This window comes from Salmo salar, chromosome 27, assembly GCF_965601325.2.
Source record: "Salmo salar chromosome 27, fSalSal1, whole genome shotgun sequence".
NCBI classification, from domain to species: domain Eukaryota; kingdom Metazoa; phylum Chordata; class Actinopteri; order Salmoniformes; family Salmonidae; genus Salmo; species Salmo salar.
The window spans coordinates 1,486,350-1,506,753 of record NC_138317.1 but is presented as its reverse complement, the minus strand read 5'-3'; the positions used below and the strand labels follow the sequence as shown (position 1 = coordinate 1,506,753).

General features: G+C 42.4%; 1 protein-coding gene across 1 annotated transcript; it reads left to right on the top strand.

The window, feature by feature from the left end:
- Positions 1 to 3,075: 3,075 nt before the first annotated feature.
- LOC106588158 (IgGFc-binding protein) lies at positions 3,076 to 19,094 on the top strand. The gene is made up of 10 exons (XM_014176851.3): positions 3,076 to 3,194; positions 3,418 to 3,461; positions 12,273 to 13,526; positions 13,658 to 13,920; positions 14,201 to 14,545; positions 14,742 to 15,309; positions 15,547 to 15,746; positions 17,989 to 18,366; positions 18,494 to 18,771; positions 18,899 to 19,094. The coding sequence occupies exons 2-10, from the start codon at positions 3,419 to 3,421 to the stop codon at positions 18,909 to 18,911; spliced, it is 3,342 nt and encodes a 1,113-aa protein (XP_014032326.1). The 5' UTR covers positions 3,076 to 3,194; position 3,418; the 3' UTR covers positions 18,912 to 19,094.
- The last annotated feature ends 1,310 nt before the right edge of the window (positions 19,095 to 20,404 follow it).

The following is a 20,404-nucleotide window of genomic DNA, read 5'->3' as shown; positions in this document are numbered from 1 at the left end:
GTCGTGTTAAGCACACCTTCATTGGACTTTGTAGCAATCCAAATGCGTTCTCTGCAGTGATGAATCCCACTTCACCATCTGGCAGTCCGACGGATGAATACAGGTTTGGCGGATGCCAGAAGAACGCTACCTGTCCGAATGCATAGTGCCAATTGTAAAGTTTGATGGAGGAGGAATAATGGTCTGTGGCTGTTTGTCATGTTTTGTGGTAGGCCCCTTTGTTCCAGTGAAGGGAAATCTTAATGCTACAGCATATAATGACATTCAGGACGATTCTGTGCTTCCAACTTTGGGAAGGTCCTTTCCTGTTTCAGTATGACGATGTCGCCATGCACAAAGCGAGGTCCATACAGAAATGGTTTGTTGAGATCGGTGTGGAAGAACTTGACTGGCCTGCACAGAGCCCTGACCTCAACCCCATCAAACACCTTTGGGATGATTTGGAACGCCGACTGCGAGCCAGGCCTAATCACCCATCATCAGTGCCCAACCTCACTAATGATTTTGTGGCTGAATGGAAGAAAGTCCCCGCAGCAATGTTTCAACATCTAGTGGAAAGCCTTCCCAGAAGAGTGGAGGCTGTTATAACAGCAAAGAGGGGCCAACTCCATTTTAATGCCCATGATTTTGGAATGAGGTGTGCAACGAGCAGGTGTTCACATACTTTTGGTCTAGTAGTGTATCTCAACCAAACTAGATAGTTTTAAGCTGCAATATAAGGTCCGGAACCTAGCATGAAAGTGAATCCTTGTAGCTGTGTGGGCTAATATAGTCAAAAAGGTTGCTTTGGGGTAAATTGTGTCATTTGGCTAGGGGCAAGTTGAGCCAATGGCTAATCATGTCCCTATGCTCAATTTACCCCATGCCCAAGGTAAGTTGCACCAATTGACCACTTTTTTTGGACAAGCTATATTTTTAAACTGTCATATTAGCTGCTGGACATCTTGCATGTCCAAAAATCTTTGCGGGAAATAGTCATTTCTAAGCAATGCGGCCACATGTAGAAGAAGATGACAGCATGTCAGTCACACAGCGCGACCTTATTAAGAAAGATATACACACATACGAGAGGCATTTCTCACTCGGTACAAAAAGTGGATTTAATGTCTTTCTGATTATTTCCTAGTTACCGTCGTTCCACCTGCAACTGGAAACAGGCATTTATTTATAAGATGCCGGTGCCTTCCAAATCTAGAATGAAGGAAGTATCTCCAAGTAAAGGTAGGTTGAAAGTGTTCCCAAATCCTACGCTAGAACCCTTTACAGAGTAGGCCTACAGGGATCTAACTAGAGCTAGAGGTTCATTTGGTGGGTGCTATATTTGTTTTCTTCTATTTCACATGTACAAGTGTGTAATTTATACGCATGTGTGAATTGTATGTGTTTTTTGCATTTCCCACTCCCTGAGACACCCTCAGAGAGTGGGGTCACAGCCAGGGTCTGCCATTGTGGACAGCGAAATTAGGGTTACGGTTAAGTGTCTTGCTGAAGGGCACATAGACAGATTTTTCACCTTGTCACTCTAACCACTAGGCTAACCCATTTAATTTGTGAAGACAGGCCACTTTCAGCAGTTTGATGATAGTAATACATAGGTCTACACTTTACAATAATCAATTTCACCTAATGTCATAAGGATGCTGGATGACCAACTCAACTGCAATCTATTTGTTGGGGATGGTATGCCATTAGATATAACATCTACTGAATATTACAATAACATTTCACTGAAGCTAGCAAATGTCATCAATTTATCTATTTTTCATATTTATCAGTATGTTTTACTTAAACGCCCAATGCAGTCAAAAACGTGATTTTCCTGTCTTATATAATGGCCAGTTTATTAGGTACACCACCCAATTCACGAAAATGGTTTGCTCATGTGGCCGTGGCTTGCTATATAAAGCAGTCAGAAAGGCATCAAGGCATTCAGTTACTGTTCGATTGAACGTTAGAATGTGCAAAAGGAGTGACCTAAGCCATTTTGAGAGTAGTGTGATCGTCGGTGCCAGGCCTGCTGGTATCTCAGAAACAGCCGGCCTCCTGGGCTTTTCACAAACTAAGGTGCCTAGAGTTTACCGAGAATGATGCGACAACCAAAAAACATCCAGCCAGGGACAGTCCTGTGGGCGAAAACAGATTGTTGATGAGATGGCAAAAATCGTGCAAGCTAACAAGCGGGCCACAAACAGGCAAATAACGGCACAGCACAACAGTGGTGTGCAGAACGGCATCTCGGAAAGCACAACTCATCGGTCCTTTTCACGGATGGGCTATTGCAGCAGACGACCACACCAGGTTCCACTCCAATTAGCTAAAAACAAGAAGCATTAGCTTCAGTGGGCAAGCCATCACCAACACTGGACAATTTGAGGAATGGAAAAACATTGCCCTGTCCGACGAATCCCGGTTCCTGTTGCATCATGCTGATGGCAGAGCCAGAATTTGGTGTAAACAGCAAGAGTCCATGGACCCATTCTGCCTGGTGTCAACAGTACAGGCTGCTGGCGGTGTTGTAATGGTGTGGGGAATGTTTTCCTGACACATGTTAGGTCCCTTGATACCAATTGAGTAATGTTTCCATGCCCTGAAGAATTCAGGCTGTTCCGGGGGCAAAGGTACTAGATGGGTGTACCTAATAAACTGAGGGTATACTTCCACACTTTGAGGTTGGAATAAAATCGTGAAAATGTTGATCATTCCTTTTTAGTGTAAGAGCTGCTTGAAAAGACCGCCTGAAACTTCAGCCTGTGGCAGTTTTTGCCAGCCTGGTGACATCACCAGGCAATAAATTAGTTTATAGTCCAATAAGAAATTGTATTTCTGACCAATTTCATTAAAAACAATGACAGTAAGGTACTTAATTGGTACTCAGAAATGATTTGATATTGAGATAAAAACGGCTTGATTGGACCGTTAAACTCTGCATTGTTGTGGATACAGGAAATGGTTTTGAGTTGCTAATAGAATACACATTAACAGCAACCAAGCCTCCGGATTGTATGGGTGTATGCCTATATAAGATTTGATAAGTGATAACATCTGGACAGAAGGGTTGGCCATGTACAGAGGTGACACCTGTCCTGGCAGGTGGCACCTGATAAAGGTGCCAGCTCTGTACTGATTGGCTGTTATCTGGAAGACCAACCAAATATAAGGCATGCACCCAGGAGCCCATCAAGCCAGTCATCCAGGTAAGAGATTTCAGATTTTTTTTAAAAGTTTGTTGAATAGTAGGTCAAGTCATGTAGGTCTACAAAAAATCATATTATTACTCATTTCCCTTGACAATACTATGTTTGGGATGTTTCTGAAGTTATGTATTCTACCATATGTAGAATCCATTTGGAATGCCCTTTAGATGTCTGTTATGTGGTGTCAGGGGATAACCATTTGTATTTGTTTTTTGGCCGTAAGGATGAAGGGGTCACTGCAATGCTTCGTGGTTCTGCTGCTTGGTGGTAAGTACGAGATAGTAAGCAAGCTATTTTTTGTGGACATGACTGTAGGATACTGTATTATAAAATGGGTGGTTCGAGCCCTGAATGCTGATTAGCTGAAAGCCGTGGTATAGCAGACCGTATACACAAATGACAAAATATACTATTTACTGTTCTAATTATGTTGGCAACCAGTTTATAATAGCAATAAGCCACCTTGGGGTGTGTGGTATTTGGCCAATATACCATGGCTAATGGCTTTATCCAGGCACTCCTTGTTGCGTTGTGCATAACAACAGCCCTTAGCCGTGGTATATGTAAGTGTCGTGTCTTTGGCATCATTAAACTGAAGACATGTTTATCAAATAACTCTATGTAATTATTATTACGCGATTAAACTGATTAATCGTGTAACTGTAATTAACTAGGAGGTCGGGGGACCAAGGAAAATATTCAGATTACAAAGTTATAATTTTCCTAATATAACTTTCAGATATTATAATTTCTGATCCATGAGTCCTCTGATCAATGATGTGTTAGTTTACCTCACGCCAGTCTCATTCCATAAATTGTTGGTTATCTACACGAACCCAGTCTTCACTATGAGTCATCCACACATCAATTGTCTTAAAATCATTTCTTTACTAAACTAAATAATTCACAGAAATGCATAAACAGATATGGTTACAAGGAAATGATAGGAGAATGTGCCCTAGTGGGCTAAACCGGCATGGCGGCTTGTTACACAAAGAAAGGGGGTTGGGCTTGAATGAAAGAGCGGGAAGACTGAGGAACACAGAAAGCAGCTATGCCCTCGTAAATACAGTATCGTATGCATTCTAAATTACCGCCCATTTGGAAAAGGAAAATGCAATAAATATTTACTCTGAGCTGCGCTTCGGTAGGTTGGTCGTAGATGCTGGCCGTGTTGACCAACATAGATCTTCCTGTCCTCGGAAGAATGTCACTGGTGGTAAAATGGATACGTTGTAGTATCTTCGTTGTGTGTTAGACTGGGTACGTCGTCCGTCCTTTCCTAGCCCATGTTTACAGTGGCCGCTGCTAACTCAACGGCTAGGAAGTATCACTTCTGTAGTGAATAAGGGTTCAAAGTTCATACCATTCGCAACCAAAGCTCACGCCGAGGTTGGCTTAGTTCTGTACTTGACATGTGTGTCCTATTAACGCATAGGCTGCAGACCTCGCGTACCCGGAACTGGTGGTTACATTTCGTCACTGACTTATATAGTAGCGAGGGGAGAAGGGTGTGTTTCATCGTTTATAACCCCTGTCTCTTCACAGGTGTGGGCCACTGATTGGTCAGGGCTCTTTCCTTATGAAAACCCAATTCTCTCATTTGGAAGCTAAAATTACATTTAATCTCCCAACAAACAGTTTCAATATCAAACATTTAAATTGCACAACAATTCCATGTGAATCTGATAACTAGAATGTGTAGACTTTCGCAGGTACAGTTTATGTCATCCTGTCATCAGTCCTAATGTCTCAGATGACAACCGAACTGACATCCATACTCATTAAGTACCTGGTATATTTCCAACTGGTTCTATTACCGAAATATGGTTCCTTTTCCCCATTTGTTTGATGTTCCCAGACTCTATATTTAACAAAGGCTATTCAAAAGTCCTTCAGTAGGGTCAGAGAGAGAGGGGAAGGGAGAAAGGTATTTATGGGGGGGTCATAAACCTTACCCACAGGCCAACGTCATGACATAAGGGATAATCAACGAGGGGCTATGCTTTCTATGGAAAATAATGAACAACGTGGAAGGTGTGTTCCACGACGCGCTAGCGGAGTGGAACTGACCTTCCAAGGAATTGCATTATTTTTCCAGATTGTTTACCGTGCAAATATACAGTGCGTTATAGGGAAATAATGCATGCTCTAGAATGCCCTTCAAGCCAATCAGAAATAAGTATTCAACAATGCCATGGTATAATCAAATATATTTTTGAACTATCTGTGTTTTAATGGTCATATACCACACCCTCTCGGGCCTTATCACTTAATTATACCATGGAATTGTGGCATACTTTTTTCTGATTGGCTTGAAGGTCATTCTGGAGTGTGTATTATTTACCTGTAAATTTGCACGGTAGAATTCAATGGCCATAGTTCATTTTTACAAGATTTGTTTGAGCTGCTTTTGAAAGCAAAAGTCGAATTGAAAACAGTATTGGTATTGTTGAATTGATTTTCATAATAGCGTGCTAGGTCTGACTAGGAAGTCTGTTTGGTTGGTTATCTTGGCAACTACTATAGGTAGTAAACTTGCTAGCTACTTCAGTGGATGTTGAACACATTTCTACCGGCAAATGTGTTAAATTATAGCCATGATGTAAAATGGATAATCAACTCGGGGCGTTGTGTCCTGACCTCCGTGGAAGGTCAGGACACACCTTCCACATCGTTAATTATTTTCCATAGAATGCATAGCCCCTCATTAATTAGCCTTACATATACTACAAAATCCTAAAGTAAGCGCTACATGATCGAGGGATACTACAATGTGAGTATAATATTCTATAGTAAGTATTACACATGATGAGAGAGAGAATCTCACCACAGCAGTTCAGGAACAAAAAAGAGCAGGAGACGTTGAAACTAACACTCTTTATAACATGAGATGTCTGGATTCAAAATCTGAGTTGTTGACCAATAGTATTACTGTAAGGTAACCTCCAATTATATATCGGACCTACATGATGTAATCAAACAGAACCCTTGCTACCCAGAGGTGTGACAATGGGGGTTGGTGAGATCAACACAGAGAAGGCTGAATTCCTGTGAAGACAATAAAAACTTTTGCAAAGTGTTGATAAGAAGGGTCACTTCGGGGGCTGCCCTACAGCACTAGATGATCGAGGGATACTACAGTGTGTAGTATAGTATACTACAAATTAGATAGTAAGGGACAGATTGCTATTTCCAAATCAAAACAAATTACATTTACATTTACATTTAAGTCATTTAGCAGACGCTCTTATCCAGAGCAACTTACAAAATGGTGCATTCACCTTATGATATCCAGTGGAACAAACACTTTACAATAGTGCATCTAAATCTTTTAAGGGGGGGGGGGGTTAGAAGGATTACTTTATCCTATCCTAGGTATTCCTTAAAGAGGTGGGGTTTCAGGTGTCTCCAGAAGGTGGTGATTGACTCCGCTGTCCTGGCGTCGTGAGGGAGCTTGTTCCACCATTGGGGTGCCAGAGCAGCGAACAGTTTTGACTGGGCTGAGCGGGAACTGTGCTTCCTCAGAGGTAGGGGGGCCAGCAGGCCAGTGGTGGATGAACGCAGTGCCCTTGTTTGGGTGTAGGGCCTGATCAGAGCCTGAAGGTATGGAGGTGCCGTTCCCTTCACAGCTCCGTAGGCAATCACCATGGTCTTGTAGCGGATGCGAGCTTCAACTGGAAGCCAGTGGAGAGAGCGGAGGAGCGGGGTGACGTGAGAGAACTTGGGAAGGTTGAACACCAGACGGGCTGCGGCATTCTGGATGAGTTGTAGGGGTTTAATGGCACAGGCAGGGAGCCCAGCCAACAGCGAGTTGCAGTAATCCAGACGGGAGATGACAAGTGCCTGGATTAGGACCTGCGCCACTTCCTGTTTGAGGCAGGGTCGTACTCTGCGAATGTTGTAGAGCATGAACCTACAGGATCGGGTCACCGCCTTGATGTTAGTGGAGAACGACAGGGTGTTGTCCAGGATCACGCCAAGGTTCTTAGCACTCTGGGAGGAGGACACAAGGGAGTTGTCAACCGTGATGGCGAGATCATGGAACGGGCAGTCCTTCCCCGGGAGGAAGAGCAGCTCCGTCTTGCCGAGGTTCAGCTTGAGCTGGTGATCCGTCATCCACACTGATATGTCTGACAGACATGCAGAGATGCGATTCGCCGCCTGGTTATCAGAAGGGGGAAAGGAGAAGATTAATTGTGTGTCGTCTGCATAGCAATGATAGGAGAGACCATGTGAGGATATGACAGAGCCAAGTGACTTGGTGTATAGCGAGAATAGGAGAGGGCCTAGAACAGAGCCCTGGGAGACACCAGTGGTGAGAGCGCATGGTGCGGAGACAGATTCTCGCCACGCCACCTGGTAGGAGCGACCTGTCAGGTAGGACGCAATCCAAGCGTGGGCCGCGCCGGAGATGCCCAACTCGGAGAGGGTGGAGAGGAGGATCTGATGGTTCACAGTATCAAAGGCAGCAGATAGGTCTAGAAGGATGAGAGCAGAGGAGAGAGAGTTAGCTTTAGCAGTGCGGAGAGCCTCCGTGACACAGAGAAGAGCAGTCTCAGTTGAATGCCCACTCTTGAAAAGTCTTTGACAAATCAAAGTTTATTTGTCACGTGCGCCGAAAACAACAGGTGTAGACCTTACAGTGAAATGCTTACTTACAGGCTCTAACCAATAGTGCAAAAAAGGTGTTAGGTGAACAGTAGGTAAGTAAAGAAATAAAACAACAGTAAAAAGACAGGCTATATACAGTAGCGAGGCTATAAAAGTAGCAAGGCTACATACAGACACCGGTTAGTCAGGCTGATTGAGGTAGTATGTACATGAATGTATAGTTAATGTGACTATGCATATATGATAAACAGAGAGTAGCAGCAGCGTAAAAAAGAGGGGCTGGGGGGGGGGGCACACAATGCAATAGTCCGGGTAGCCATTTGATTACCTGTTCAGGAGTCTTATGGCTTGGGGGTAAAAACTGTTGAGAAGCCTTTTTGTCTTAGACTTGGCACTCCGGTACCACTTGCCATGCGGTAGTAGAGAGAACAGTCTATAACTGGGGTGGCTGGGGTCTTTGACAATTTTTAGGGCCTTCCTCTGACACCGCCTGGTATAGAGGTCCTGAATGGCAGGCAGCATAGCCCCAGTGATGTACTGGGCCGTACGCACTACCCTCTGTAGTGACTTGCGGTCAGAGGCAGAGCAATTACCATACCAGGCAGTGATGCAACCAGTCAGGATGTTGCAGCTGTAGAACCTTTTGAGGATCTCAGGACCCATGCCAAATCTTTTTAGTTTCCTGAGAGGGAATAGGCTTTGTTGTGCCCTCTTCACGACTGTCTTAGTGTTTTTGGACCATTCTAGTTTGTTGTTGATGTGGACACCAAGGAACTTGAAGCTCTCAACCTGCTCCACTACAGCCCCGTCGATGAGAATGGGGGCGTGCTCAGTCCTCCTTTTCCTGTAGTCCACAATCATCTCCTTAGTCTTGGTTACGTTGAGGGAGAGGTTGTTATTCTGGCACCACCCGGCCAGGTTTCTGATCTCCCTATTGGCTGTCTCATCGTTGTCGGTGATCAGGCCTACCACTGTTGTGTCGTCTGCAAACTTAATGATGGTGTTGTTTACTGGGGAAGAGGGGTGGTCCAAAATAGGGGAGGGTTGTAAAACTTTTTTTGTTGCTCTGGGGCGAGTTGTGTGTTTTTTTTATTGGGTACAGGGGAGGGTAGTGCATTTTCCCCCCCTGGTTTACATTTGCTGTTAGCAGGTTTTACTTGCATGTGCCTCCCCTTTATCAAGGTGTTTAGGTACTTACCTTTATCAAGGTGTTTAGGTACTTGCCTTATGCACTACACTTTACCATATGCTAACCTTTACAATACCACAGGTCACTATAGTCCACCTGTCTAATGGTCTATCCTGCACTCTATCCACCGTTCATAGTGACAATAGTGGTAGGTGGATCGTTTGTCCAGATCTACAATAGGATAACTAGCAATCATACCACACATAAAAGCATTCAAAACGGCATCCATTGTAATATGACTCCATAAGAACCAATAGGAAAAGCTGATAGGCAGCGGAGAGGCCAGGTGTATCATTGCGCATGAAAGAACAGTGAAGATGTGACACACAGCTCAAAAATATCCCCTATTGATGTTGTTTAGGGACAATACAATTATCCTACCTAGACTAGCCTACAACACTACAATGCAATGAATAATAGCGTTATTGTTTTCAAGCAAGTACAACATTCTACCCTAGGCTGTAGTGAAAATGTCATTTGAATAACTGCAACAAAAAAATGTTAGCACAGCTGAAAACTGTTGTGTTGATTTAAAGAAGCAGTAAAACTGGCCTTCTTTAGACTAGTTGAGTATCTGGATCATCAGCATTTGTGGGTTCAATTACAGGCTCAAAATAGCCAGGAACAAAGGACTTTCTTCTGAAACAGTTTTCAGCTGTGCTAACATAATTGCAAAAGGGTTTTCTAATGATAAATTAGCATTTTAAAATGATAAACTGGATTAGCTAACACAACGTGCCATTGGAACACAGGAGTGATGGTTACTGATAATGGGCCCATGTAGATATTCCATTAAAAATCTGTCGTTTCCAGCTACAATAGTCATTTAGAACATTAGCAATGTCTACACTGTATTTCTGATCAATTTGATGTTATTTTAATGGACAAAGAAATGTACTTTTCTTTCAAAAACAAGGACATTTCTAAGTGACCAAGCTTTTGAACGGTAGTGTATATTTTTGTAAAAAATGTGACCCACAATGGTAATAAGTCCCTGACTTTTTTTGTGCAATCCCAGTCACTTTTAAAAATCTTTGCCTATATATGTATTTTTTGGATTGGTTTTGTCAGTTAATCCAAACTGTGCAGCAGCAATTTGATGAACGGACAGAGACATCTGTTACAAAACACCAAAAAGTTTAATGACATTGTGATATTGTCAAGCCTTAGATACTGGGTAATTTTACAAGGTAGGGAGTGAGGCTGTCCATGGGAGAAAAAAATAAAATCTTATAGCATAGCAAAGATTCAAAACAGCTGAAATTGTAAAATTGCGTGCGGCTTAGAACTCACTACTCAAAAGGCAACAAAAGTCAGATCTGTCTTATTTCTGTTGATATATATGGATTGTTTATAAAGCCAGGCACATTTAACTGATAGGCTACCTTATTAAGATGGGGTTTCTCTCTCTTCACTTTTCTTAGACAAGGCAAGGGCTGTTTTCTCTTCTCACTCCGCTGCTGCTTCCGTCGCATTGTTCTCAACACCAATATACTGGTTAACTTTTCCATGATGCACATAGCAACATGGTCTAGGAAAAGGTGCCAATTCAACTGCGCATAGAAGATTAAGCTATGCTTCAGAACTGCAGACCACAACTGCTATCCAATGCGGGTGAAAGCACATTGGTCATAAAATAATATGTTTTTTTTATTAGTGTTGCACCTAGGGTTGGAAAATTCCAGTAATGTTCTATAAATTCACTGGTTTTCCAAAAATCCTGGTTGGAGGATTCTGGATTTCCTGTTTATTCCATCCTGTATTTTGGGAAAACCAGGGAATTTATTGAAAGTTCCAGTAATTTTGCAACCCTAGTTGCACCATTGTTCTTACATAATATAACCATATACAATTTCAGTAGCACATGTCTTAGAGTGATGGACTGTGCCATCCCCACAGCCTCCACAATGGATTAGTCCACTGAGACAGGCGCAACTCAGATTGGTGTCTTGTGCGCTATGAAAAAAAAAACATATTTGAGACTGCTTTAATTAAGAAATCTCAGTCGACCAAAATGGGGCCAGCTCCAGTAGGGAGGAATGTATTTTCTGTTTATCCAGATTGACAGTCTACTATTTTGGTGTTGAACAAGCAAACAATGATATTGAAGTGCCCAAAGTCGGTTTGCTTTGTTAATTGGTTGTGTGGTGCATTGGCACAGAAACCTGTTGGGGGAAAATTCGTTGCATATATTTTATATAATTATAAATATGGCATCAAAATGTAGAAAATCCGATTTCCCCATAGCTGATCATAGTGTAATGAAACTGTCATGTCTGCCCGCTCTCCTGCTCTCTGGTGCTCGAGGCCGCCAGGCTGCTCATCATTACGCACACCTGTCACCATCGTTACGTGCATCAGCGCTTCATTGGACTCACCTGGACTCCATCACATTATTAATTACCTCCCCTATATCTGTCACTTACTCAGTTTGTTTCCCGAGTCAGCATTAATGTCGTTATGTGTCCCTTGTCCAGACGCTGGTCGTGTTTTGTTTCCTGTCTGTTTATTCATTAAATATTCACTCCCTGTACTTGCTTCTCATCTCACAGCGTCTATACTTACAGAAACAGACAGGAAGACTGAGCTCGTCTGTGGTGGTTGGCAAACCCTCAACCTTCTTGCCCGTAGCCCTGTGTGGGGTCTACTGTGCCACAAAAGCATGAAGTCACATAAACATTCATAAACACAGGATCGCTACAGTTATTGTTATTTGTTCTTGTCAACATTATTTTGAGTTAATTATATGAGGAGGGAGCGTGTTCATTTTATTTTATAGTACAAGGGGAGGATCATGTGGCAAATGTTTTTTATGTTTGGGAGGGGGTGCATTTTTGGGGGGATAACACCTTCAGTTGGACCTGCCTCTCCCCCCAGTAAATTTTGATCTGTCCCTAAGTTCTACACATGATCTAGGAATACTACAGTGTGGAGCATAGTATTCTACAGTATACTGTACTACACTTTACTACGGAATTTGATAGTAAACTGTAGTAATTTTTCATGTGGGGTGTTGTTTTTCTCCTGAAAATTACCAAGGTTGTCTTTGACTTCAAGCTAAACTGAGTCAGATAACAAAGGTTTTTTCCCTTCCTAAATCATAATATTATCATTATCTCGCACTATTCTAACTGCACTATTAACTTTACCTTCAGAATTTATGTCGCATCAAAAATAGATAGTGTGATGTTGGTGGCTTGCATAATTGTTATCCTTAGTGAACTTTAAGTTTTTTCCATAGATTTTATGAACATTTTTGAAACATTGTTTTCTAGGACTTTGCTCTGCTGGGCCAGCAGGGAAAGAGTTTGCCACAGCCTTCATGCAAAATTATATTGAAGACTATAAAGGCTCAAGCTTTAAGATTGAAGTGGCATCTCCCCCCATCTCCCTCCAACCCACTAAGGTCAAGGTAACTGCCCTTGGGAAGGACTATGAGAAGACAGTTGACCCTGGTAAAAGCGTGACCTTTGACCTACCCAAAGGAGTAGAGATGATTGGCAGCAAGAAGAACTTCCCCACTGTCCTGATCGAAGCTTCCCAGGAGGTCACAGTGTTGTCATTCAACTACAAAAAGGAAACAGCTGACACCTCTGTCGTCTACCCCTTGAAGGACTGGGGAACAGAGTACTTCATCTTCACCCCCATGTCGACCGCTGGTGATAGGTTCTCCAAAGAGTTTTCCATCATCAACTACAAAGAGAAGAACTTTGGGGTTGAGGTCTATCTGACTGGCCCGGTGACATTCCAAAGGCAAAAGTATTTTGCAGGCAGCAAGCTGACAATCGATCTTATGCCCTTTGAGAGTGTACAGATTCAGAGCCAGTTTGATCTGAGTGGCACCAACGTGATCTCTAAGTTTCCAGTAGGAGTTCTCTCAGGACACAGCTGTGCTAAGAAATATACTGGCTGCAACCACGTCTATGAGCAGCTCCAGCCCGTTAAGAGTTGGGGGAAGGAATTCATTGTTGCACCACTACCTTTCCATAAAGACATCAACAGATATGATAGTCTTTACATCCAAACATCTCAGTACACTCAAGTCAAAGTGATTCAAACTGGTATCGATTACCTTACACTACCAATGTTCCCAGGACAAACGTTGGAGCTCATTGTCACCTGGCCAAATTCCTATTACTTGAGTGCTGACAAAGGCATTCAGGTCCTGTATGAGTTCAACGGAGGTGACATAGGAAAGAAGCAATACTACGACCCTTTTCTGTTCACCATTCTACCAACTGATCAATTCAGCACTTCATATGCTCTAGAAGGGCAAGCTGGCTTCCACAACATGTTTGTAATGGTTGCTCTTACCAAGGACCTGGGTGGGTTCACGGTAGACAAGCTTCCAATGCCCTTAAACATCGAGTGGCACAAAGTGGACGGAACCGAGTACTCATGGGCTGAGGTCTTGTATGGCACTGGAGCTAGCTTCCAGCAGATAGCCCACGCTAACTCCCCATTCGCTATCTACAGCATTGGTGGGGCTTATGCCAATGGCTATGGATCCCCTGCCTCTGGTAACCCAGGTATGTCAATCAAATGTGTCATATTGTGTATCAAGCAACAGTTATTCTCCCAAGGGTGACTGGTGAACACTAACTGCGTGAAAGTGTAACCATACTTTTCTTATAATTTCTGCCCTTAATCCCCCCAAAAGATGCCCCTGAATGCCCAGAGAACAGCCACTATGAGGTGTGTGGAAGGGGCTGCCCTGCCACCTGTGAAGACCCAGAAGGTCCCTCCATGTGCAAAACCAGTTGTGTGAAGAGCTGTATGTGTGACAAGGGCTATGTACTTAATGGAACAAAGTGTGTGCCCCTCTCGCAATGTGGTTGTCTTTACAATGATAAATACTACAAAAATGGCCAAGTCTTCCATCCCAATGGGCTCTGTCAGGAGGAGTGCACATGCAATGGCAAGGTATGTTTACATTGGTCTTAGTAAGAAATGCTAGTCATATATTTGCCTTTTGGTCCATTTTCTGTATTTTTGTTGAAATTCTGTACATACTTCAAATGTAGCTGTATGTGTATTAACATTTCGGAACGATACATGGTTTAGTTTAACTTTTTAATATTTGAGCAAAGAAACATATTTGCCCTTGATCTAATCAAGTGTTACTCTATACATCCAAACAATAAAAGTTTTTTGATGTGAAGGATATTTTCATGGCTTAATTATGTCTTATTTTATTGATCAGGTGAAGTGTGTGAAGTTCAGCTGTGGCCCCCATGAGACGTGTGAGGTGAAGAATGGTGTTAGGGATTGCCAGGCTGTTGGAAAGGGAGTCTGCACCATCTCAGGTGACCCACATTACAAGACCTTTGACAACAGCTTATATGACTTCCAAGGTACCTGCACCTACACTGCAGCTCAAGGCTGCTATCTAGAGGGGACACGCCTCAACCCCTTCTCTGTTGTGGTGGAGAATGAGAAGTGGTACGCCATGTCAAATAATCCAAAGGTATCTGTTGCCAAGCTTGTGGCTGTAGAAGTCTATGGTAATACCCTGGTTCTAAGGAGGAATCAAGCAGGAATGATAATGGTTAGTATTTAATTTGACTGGTATGAAAAATGCACCCATACTATTTTTGTATTTGATTAATTAGCATGAGACAATTCCATAATCACTTTAAGAAAATAATAGGTCATAAAGTATATAACTAACCTAGTGCATATAATTAGATAAGGCTTGATACTAGCCATATGTTTTTGTCATATTTGATATGCCATTCATCCAGGTAAATGGAATTATGATGAGCCTCCCTGTGAATCTTAACAACGGAACAGTGCAGGCCTACCAAGAGGGCACCTATGATGTCATCACAACAGACTTTGGCCTGAGAGTCACCTATGACCTTGTGTACCACATCGTTGTCACTGTCCCTGGCAACTACCGGGGCAAGACCTGTGGTCTGTGTGGCAATTTCAATGATAACAAGACTGATGAGTTTCAACTGCCTGATGGGAAAGTAACCAAGGACCTCCTGACCTTTGGGGCAGCCTGGAAGATCAGTGTGCCACATGTGGTTTGTGAGGATGGCTGCAGCGGAGAATTCTGCCCGAAGTGTGGGGCAAAGAAGAAACTCATATTTGAGGCTGACTGTAGCATCATCACAAACCCTCAAGGTCCTTTCGTTGCCTGCCACAATGTGATAGACCCCACCTCTTACTTCAGAGATTGTGTCTATGATGTCTGCTTGTCTGAGGGAGACCGCAAGGTTCTCTGTCAAAGCATATCAGCGTACATGAATGACTGCCAGAACTTTGGGGTGAACATCAATAACTGGAGAACAGCGACCTTCTGTCGTAAGTATTTAGTAGTCTGTGGATTGGGACACATTTGGCTTTGGCTTTCTTTTGTGTATATATTCGGTCTGTATATTCCGATTATTGATTTCAGCACCATTTCATCAGGTCAAATTCCTGGTACATGTAAATGTATTTGGCGAATAAAGGTGATTTTGATTTCTGCAGTCTGGAGTATTGAGTGTTGTGGCTGGACACAATATTGCATGTCTAATCACTTAGTCTATTCCTGTGTAGCCCTGGACTGTCCTGCCAACAGCCACTACCAGAGCTGCTCTGAGATCTGTGCCACCCCATGTCCCGGCCTCTCTGACATTATCACCTGCCCTACCACCTGTGCTGAGGGCTGTGCCTGCAATGCAGACTACTACTTCAATGGGACAGGCTGTGTTAAGTGGGACCTGTGCAGTTGTTACCACAAAGGACACACCTACAAGGTGGGGTTTACAGTGAGGGAAAAAAGTATTTGATCCCCTGTTGATTTTGTACGTTTGCCCACTGACAAAGAAATTATCAGTCTATAATTTCATTGGTAGGTTTATTTGAACAGTGAGAGACAGAATAACAACAAAAATATCGAGAACAATGCATGTCAGAAATGTTATAAATTGATTTGCATTTTAATGAGGGAAATAAGTATTTGACCCCCTCTCAATCAGAAATATTTCTGGCTCCCAGGTGTCTTTTATACAGGTAACGAGCTGAGATTAGGAGCACAATCTTAAAGGGAGTGCTCCTAACCGCAGCTTGTTACCTGTATAAAAGACACCTGTCCACAGAAGCAATCAATCAATCAGATTCCAAACTCTCCACCATGGCCAAGACCAAAGAGCTCTCCAAGGATGTCAGGGACAAGATTGTAGACCTACACAAGGCTGGAATGGGCTACAAGACCATCGCCAAGCAGCTTGGTGAGAAGGTGACAACATTTGGTGCGATTATTTGCAAATGGAAGAAACACAAAAGAACTGTCAATCTCCCTCGGCCTGGGGCTCCATGCAAGATCTCACCTCGTGGAGTTGCAATGATCATGAGAACGGTGAGGAATCAGCCCAGAACTACACGGGAGGATCTTGTCAATGATCTCAAGGCAGCTGGGATCATAGTCACCAAGAAAACAATTGGTAACACACTACGCCGTGAAGGACTGAAATACTGCAGCGCCCGCAAGGTCCCCCTGCTCAAGAATACATATACATGCCCGTCTGAAGTTTGACAATGAACATCTGAATGACTCAGAGGACAACTGGTGAAAGTGTTGTGGTCAGATGAGACCAAAATGGAGCTCTTTGACATCATGTAACGGCTGTCGGAAGAGAGAGTAGACCAAGGTGAAGCGGAGTTAGTGTTCATCTTGAAATGTAATTCGAACAAAGAGAACACTACAAAAATGAACAAAACACGACAGCAAAACAGTCCTGTTAGGAAACACTATAAACAGAAACAATCCCCCACAAAACCCAAAGGAAAAACAGGCTCCTTATGTGTGACTCCCAATCAGCAACAACGAACTACAGCTGTGCCTGATTGGGAGCCACACACACACACACGGCACGAAACAAAGAAATACAAAAACATAGAAAAATTAACATAGAACGCCCACCCAATGTAACACCCTGGCCTAACCAAAAATAAAGAACAAAAACCCCTCTCTATGGCCAGGGCGTTACACATCAACTCAACTCGCCGTGTTTGGAGGAGGAGGAATGCTGCCTATGACCCCAAGAACACCATCTCCACCGTCAAACATGGAGGTGGAAACAGTATGCTTTGGGGGTGTTTTCCTGCTAAGGGGACAGGACAACTTCACCGCATCAAAGGGACGATGGACGGGGCCATGTACCGTCAAATCTTGGATGAGAACCTCCTTCCCTCAGCCAGGGCATTGAAAATGGGTCGTGGATGTGTATTCCAGCATGACAATGACCCAAAACACACGGCCAAGGCAACAAAGGAGTGGCTCAAGAAGAAGCACATTAAGGTCCTGGAGTGGCCTAGCCAGTCTCCAGACCTTAATCCCATAGAAAATCTGTGGAGGGAGCTGAAGGTTCGAGTTGCCAAACGTCAGCCTCGAAACCTTAATGACTTAGAGAAGATCTGCAAAGAGGAGTGGGACAAAATCCCTCCTGAGATGTGTGCAAACCTGGTGGCCAACTACAAGAAGAGTCTGACCTCTGTGATTGCCAACAAGGGTTTTTCTACCAAGTACTAAGTCATGTTTTGCAGAGGGGTCAAATATTTATTTCCCTCATTAAAATGCAAATCATTTTATAACATTTTTGACATGTGTTTTTCTGGATTTTTTGTTGTTATTCTGTCTCTCATTGTTCAAATAAACCTACTATTAAAATTATAGACTGATAATTTCTTTGTAGGTGGGCAAACGTACAAAATCAGCAGGGGATCAAATACTTTCCCCCCCCACTGTACCTAGAACATACACCAACAATGTGTAGTGTTTACATTACAATAGAAGAATATGTACCACAAATACACATTATTGTCAGATGTATATATTTCAGTAAATATGTGTATACTGTAATGTATAGTAGTGGATAGTCCAAGAAGGTATTAGTCAATGTAAATTCAAAGATAAAATGTATGTATCTATATGATAAGAACTGCATCCTTATAACGCTGCCACAATAACAATGTACTGTACCTATTTTTCTCCCTCAGATTGGTGAGTCTGTGTTGTCAGAGGATTGCCAGGAGCTCTGCACCTGCACTGCCTCTGGTGATGTGAAGTGTGAGGCCACCAAGTGCAAGGCTGACGAGAGCTGCCAGGTCAAGGATGGTCACCGGGGCTGCTATCTCAAAAAGTGTTTGTTGGAGACTAATGGCGCCTTCACCCTTTTCAATGGAAGAAGTGGCGCAATCTCAGCCATGGGGGCCTATGAGATCATCAAAGTTTGTGACAATGCTCTTGTGGAAGAGTGGTTCAGAGTGGTGGTGACCTTGCAGGACTGTGGGAAGACTGGCCTCAAGAGTGTTGTTGCGGTGTATGTCTACTTTAATGACCTGATTGTCACTGTCAACAGCAAGCATGAAACATGGGTGAGTCACCTCGTATATTTATTATTAAATATTGTTTATGGATGACACCAATTCCCTTCAGTATCTAGGATTGTCAGATGGTATACTATTCCATCAGTGTTACTTTCTCTTTCAATGTTGTTCACAGATAAACGGTAAGAAGGTGACTCTACCACGCCTGCTGAGTAATGAGGTCTCAGTGATGGTCTCTGACAAGATAGTGATGATTGAGAGGATGTCAGGCCTTCAGGTGTCATACAGCCTTTCTCAGGAGATCATAGTGACAGTGAGTGCCCACATGGCTGACAAAGTGTGTGGAGCGTGTGGAAGACTGAATCCTTCAGGAGACATCCCGGGCCCTAGTCTCAACTGGACTATGCAGGAATACATGGACGGCTGGAATGCACCGGACTTCCCAACCTGCAGGTGAGTAACTGTATAAATCTGAAACTGATTCAAATCTGAAAAGCAATCAATAACATTCAAGTTGTGAAAATGTATACTTAATTCGGGTGAAAGCTTCCTCAGTTGTATGCTCTTTGACCCCTTACAGTGGCAGCCTTTGAACACCTTGGAACATTCTTTCATCCACAAGACAATTTAACTACCCAGATTAATCACCTCTGATAGAGAATCAGTCTTCAATAAATGTTTGTGATAACTTTAATTCTATTCTTACCGAACAATTACATTTTGAGAAATTATTCTGTAAAAACCAAACAATAAAATGTTGACAAGAAAAGCATCAATGATTGATGTATTGGCTCTACTGTACTTCTCCAGATGATAATTAATTATGTACACAGAAGTATATGGCCTCCTTGTGATGTCATGGCAGGACATACAGTGCATTGTGCAAGGGGTGTATAGGCTTCCACTATCTTCATATTTCACTATTTTAAAATTAAATGTAAAAAGGGATTACAGCTGTGAATAATTTTGGATAAGATTCTTTAAACCTTGTCAAACTCTTATGGCAACATTTATCCATTGTTTTTGTCAAAATTCCTCAAGCTCATTACATTTGGTTGGGAATCTAACTTTTTACCTGGGATTTGCTCCTTTCATATGTATTTTGATCCTGAAAAACTCTCTAGTCCCTGCAGGTGACAAGCATGCCCATAACATGATGCTATAGTAAAATGTAAACACTACAGTCATGTCCGCAACACTACAGTAAATACTGCATTAGTCCTCAAAAACACTACAGTGAGTACTGCTTTATGCAGACTTTATGTATGTAATGACTTCTAAAGGTGCCTCCACCAAGCATCAACTCTGGGGTGTGAAGACATCTTAGTTTTTAAAATTTGTATTAATTAGAATGTTCTATAATTTTCATCCAGAGATGTCATCCTTTTTTAAATTGAATTTTAAGGCAGCAAAATGTGAAGACTGTGCAAGGGGTGTGTATACTTTCACTGGTGACTGTAGTGTTTTCTGGGCATGGGGAATGTTTTATATGAACAAGGAACAAGCTTGTATTTGACTGGTCACCACAAAATTATTTCCTTGAAGTAACATCCACATTTATGAAGGGAGATTTTATTTTTTATTCCAAGAATGTGCATTCGGAAGGATACTTTTATCACAACACTAATTTATAATTCAGTATAATTTAGATATCAAATTACATCTAGAGATAATTAATCCAGCAAATAAAGTTTAGTACTTCCTATTACATAGTAAATATTTTTAATTAACTTGATTACCATTGTAATGACTTTACCATTCCAAATCACTTCTGAAATTGTTTTGAAAATCTGAGGCGAGGGTTTGGAAGAAAATGTAATTCCTGCAAAATCTTTCTGAATTACTGTTTGTTACAAATCATTGACAAATGGTCACAGTGATTTAGGCAATATGTATTCTTGGTGGGATTTTCCAATAGCAGACTGTTCTTCAGTTGTAGCACAGTCAGTTCTCTATCACTGTGAAAGAGAAAGGGAGAGTTGTTGTCAGTGCATATCATTTCCCACTAAAATCTGTCGTGTAACACCTGCTGCTATGTTTTCAAAAGACATTCAAACCTTCATTATGGAAGTTAAAACAAGTTTCA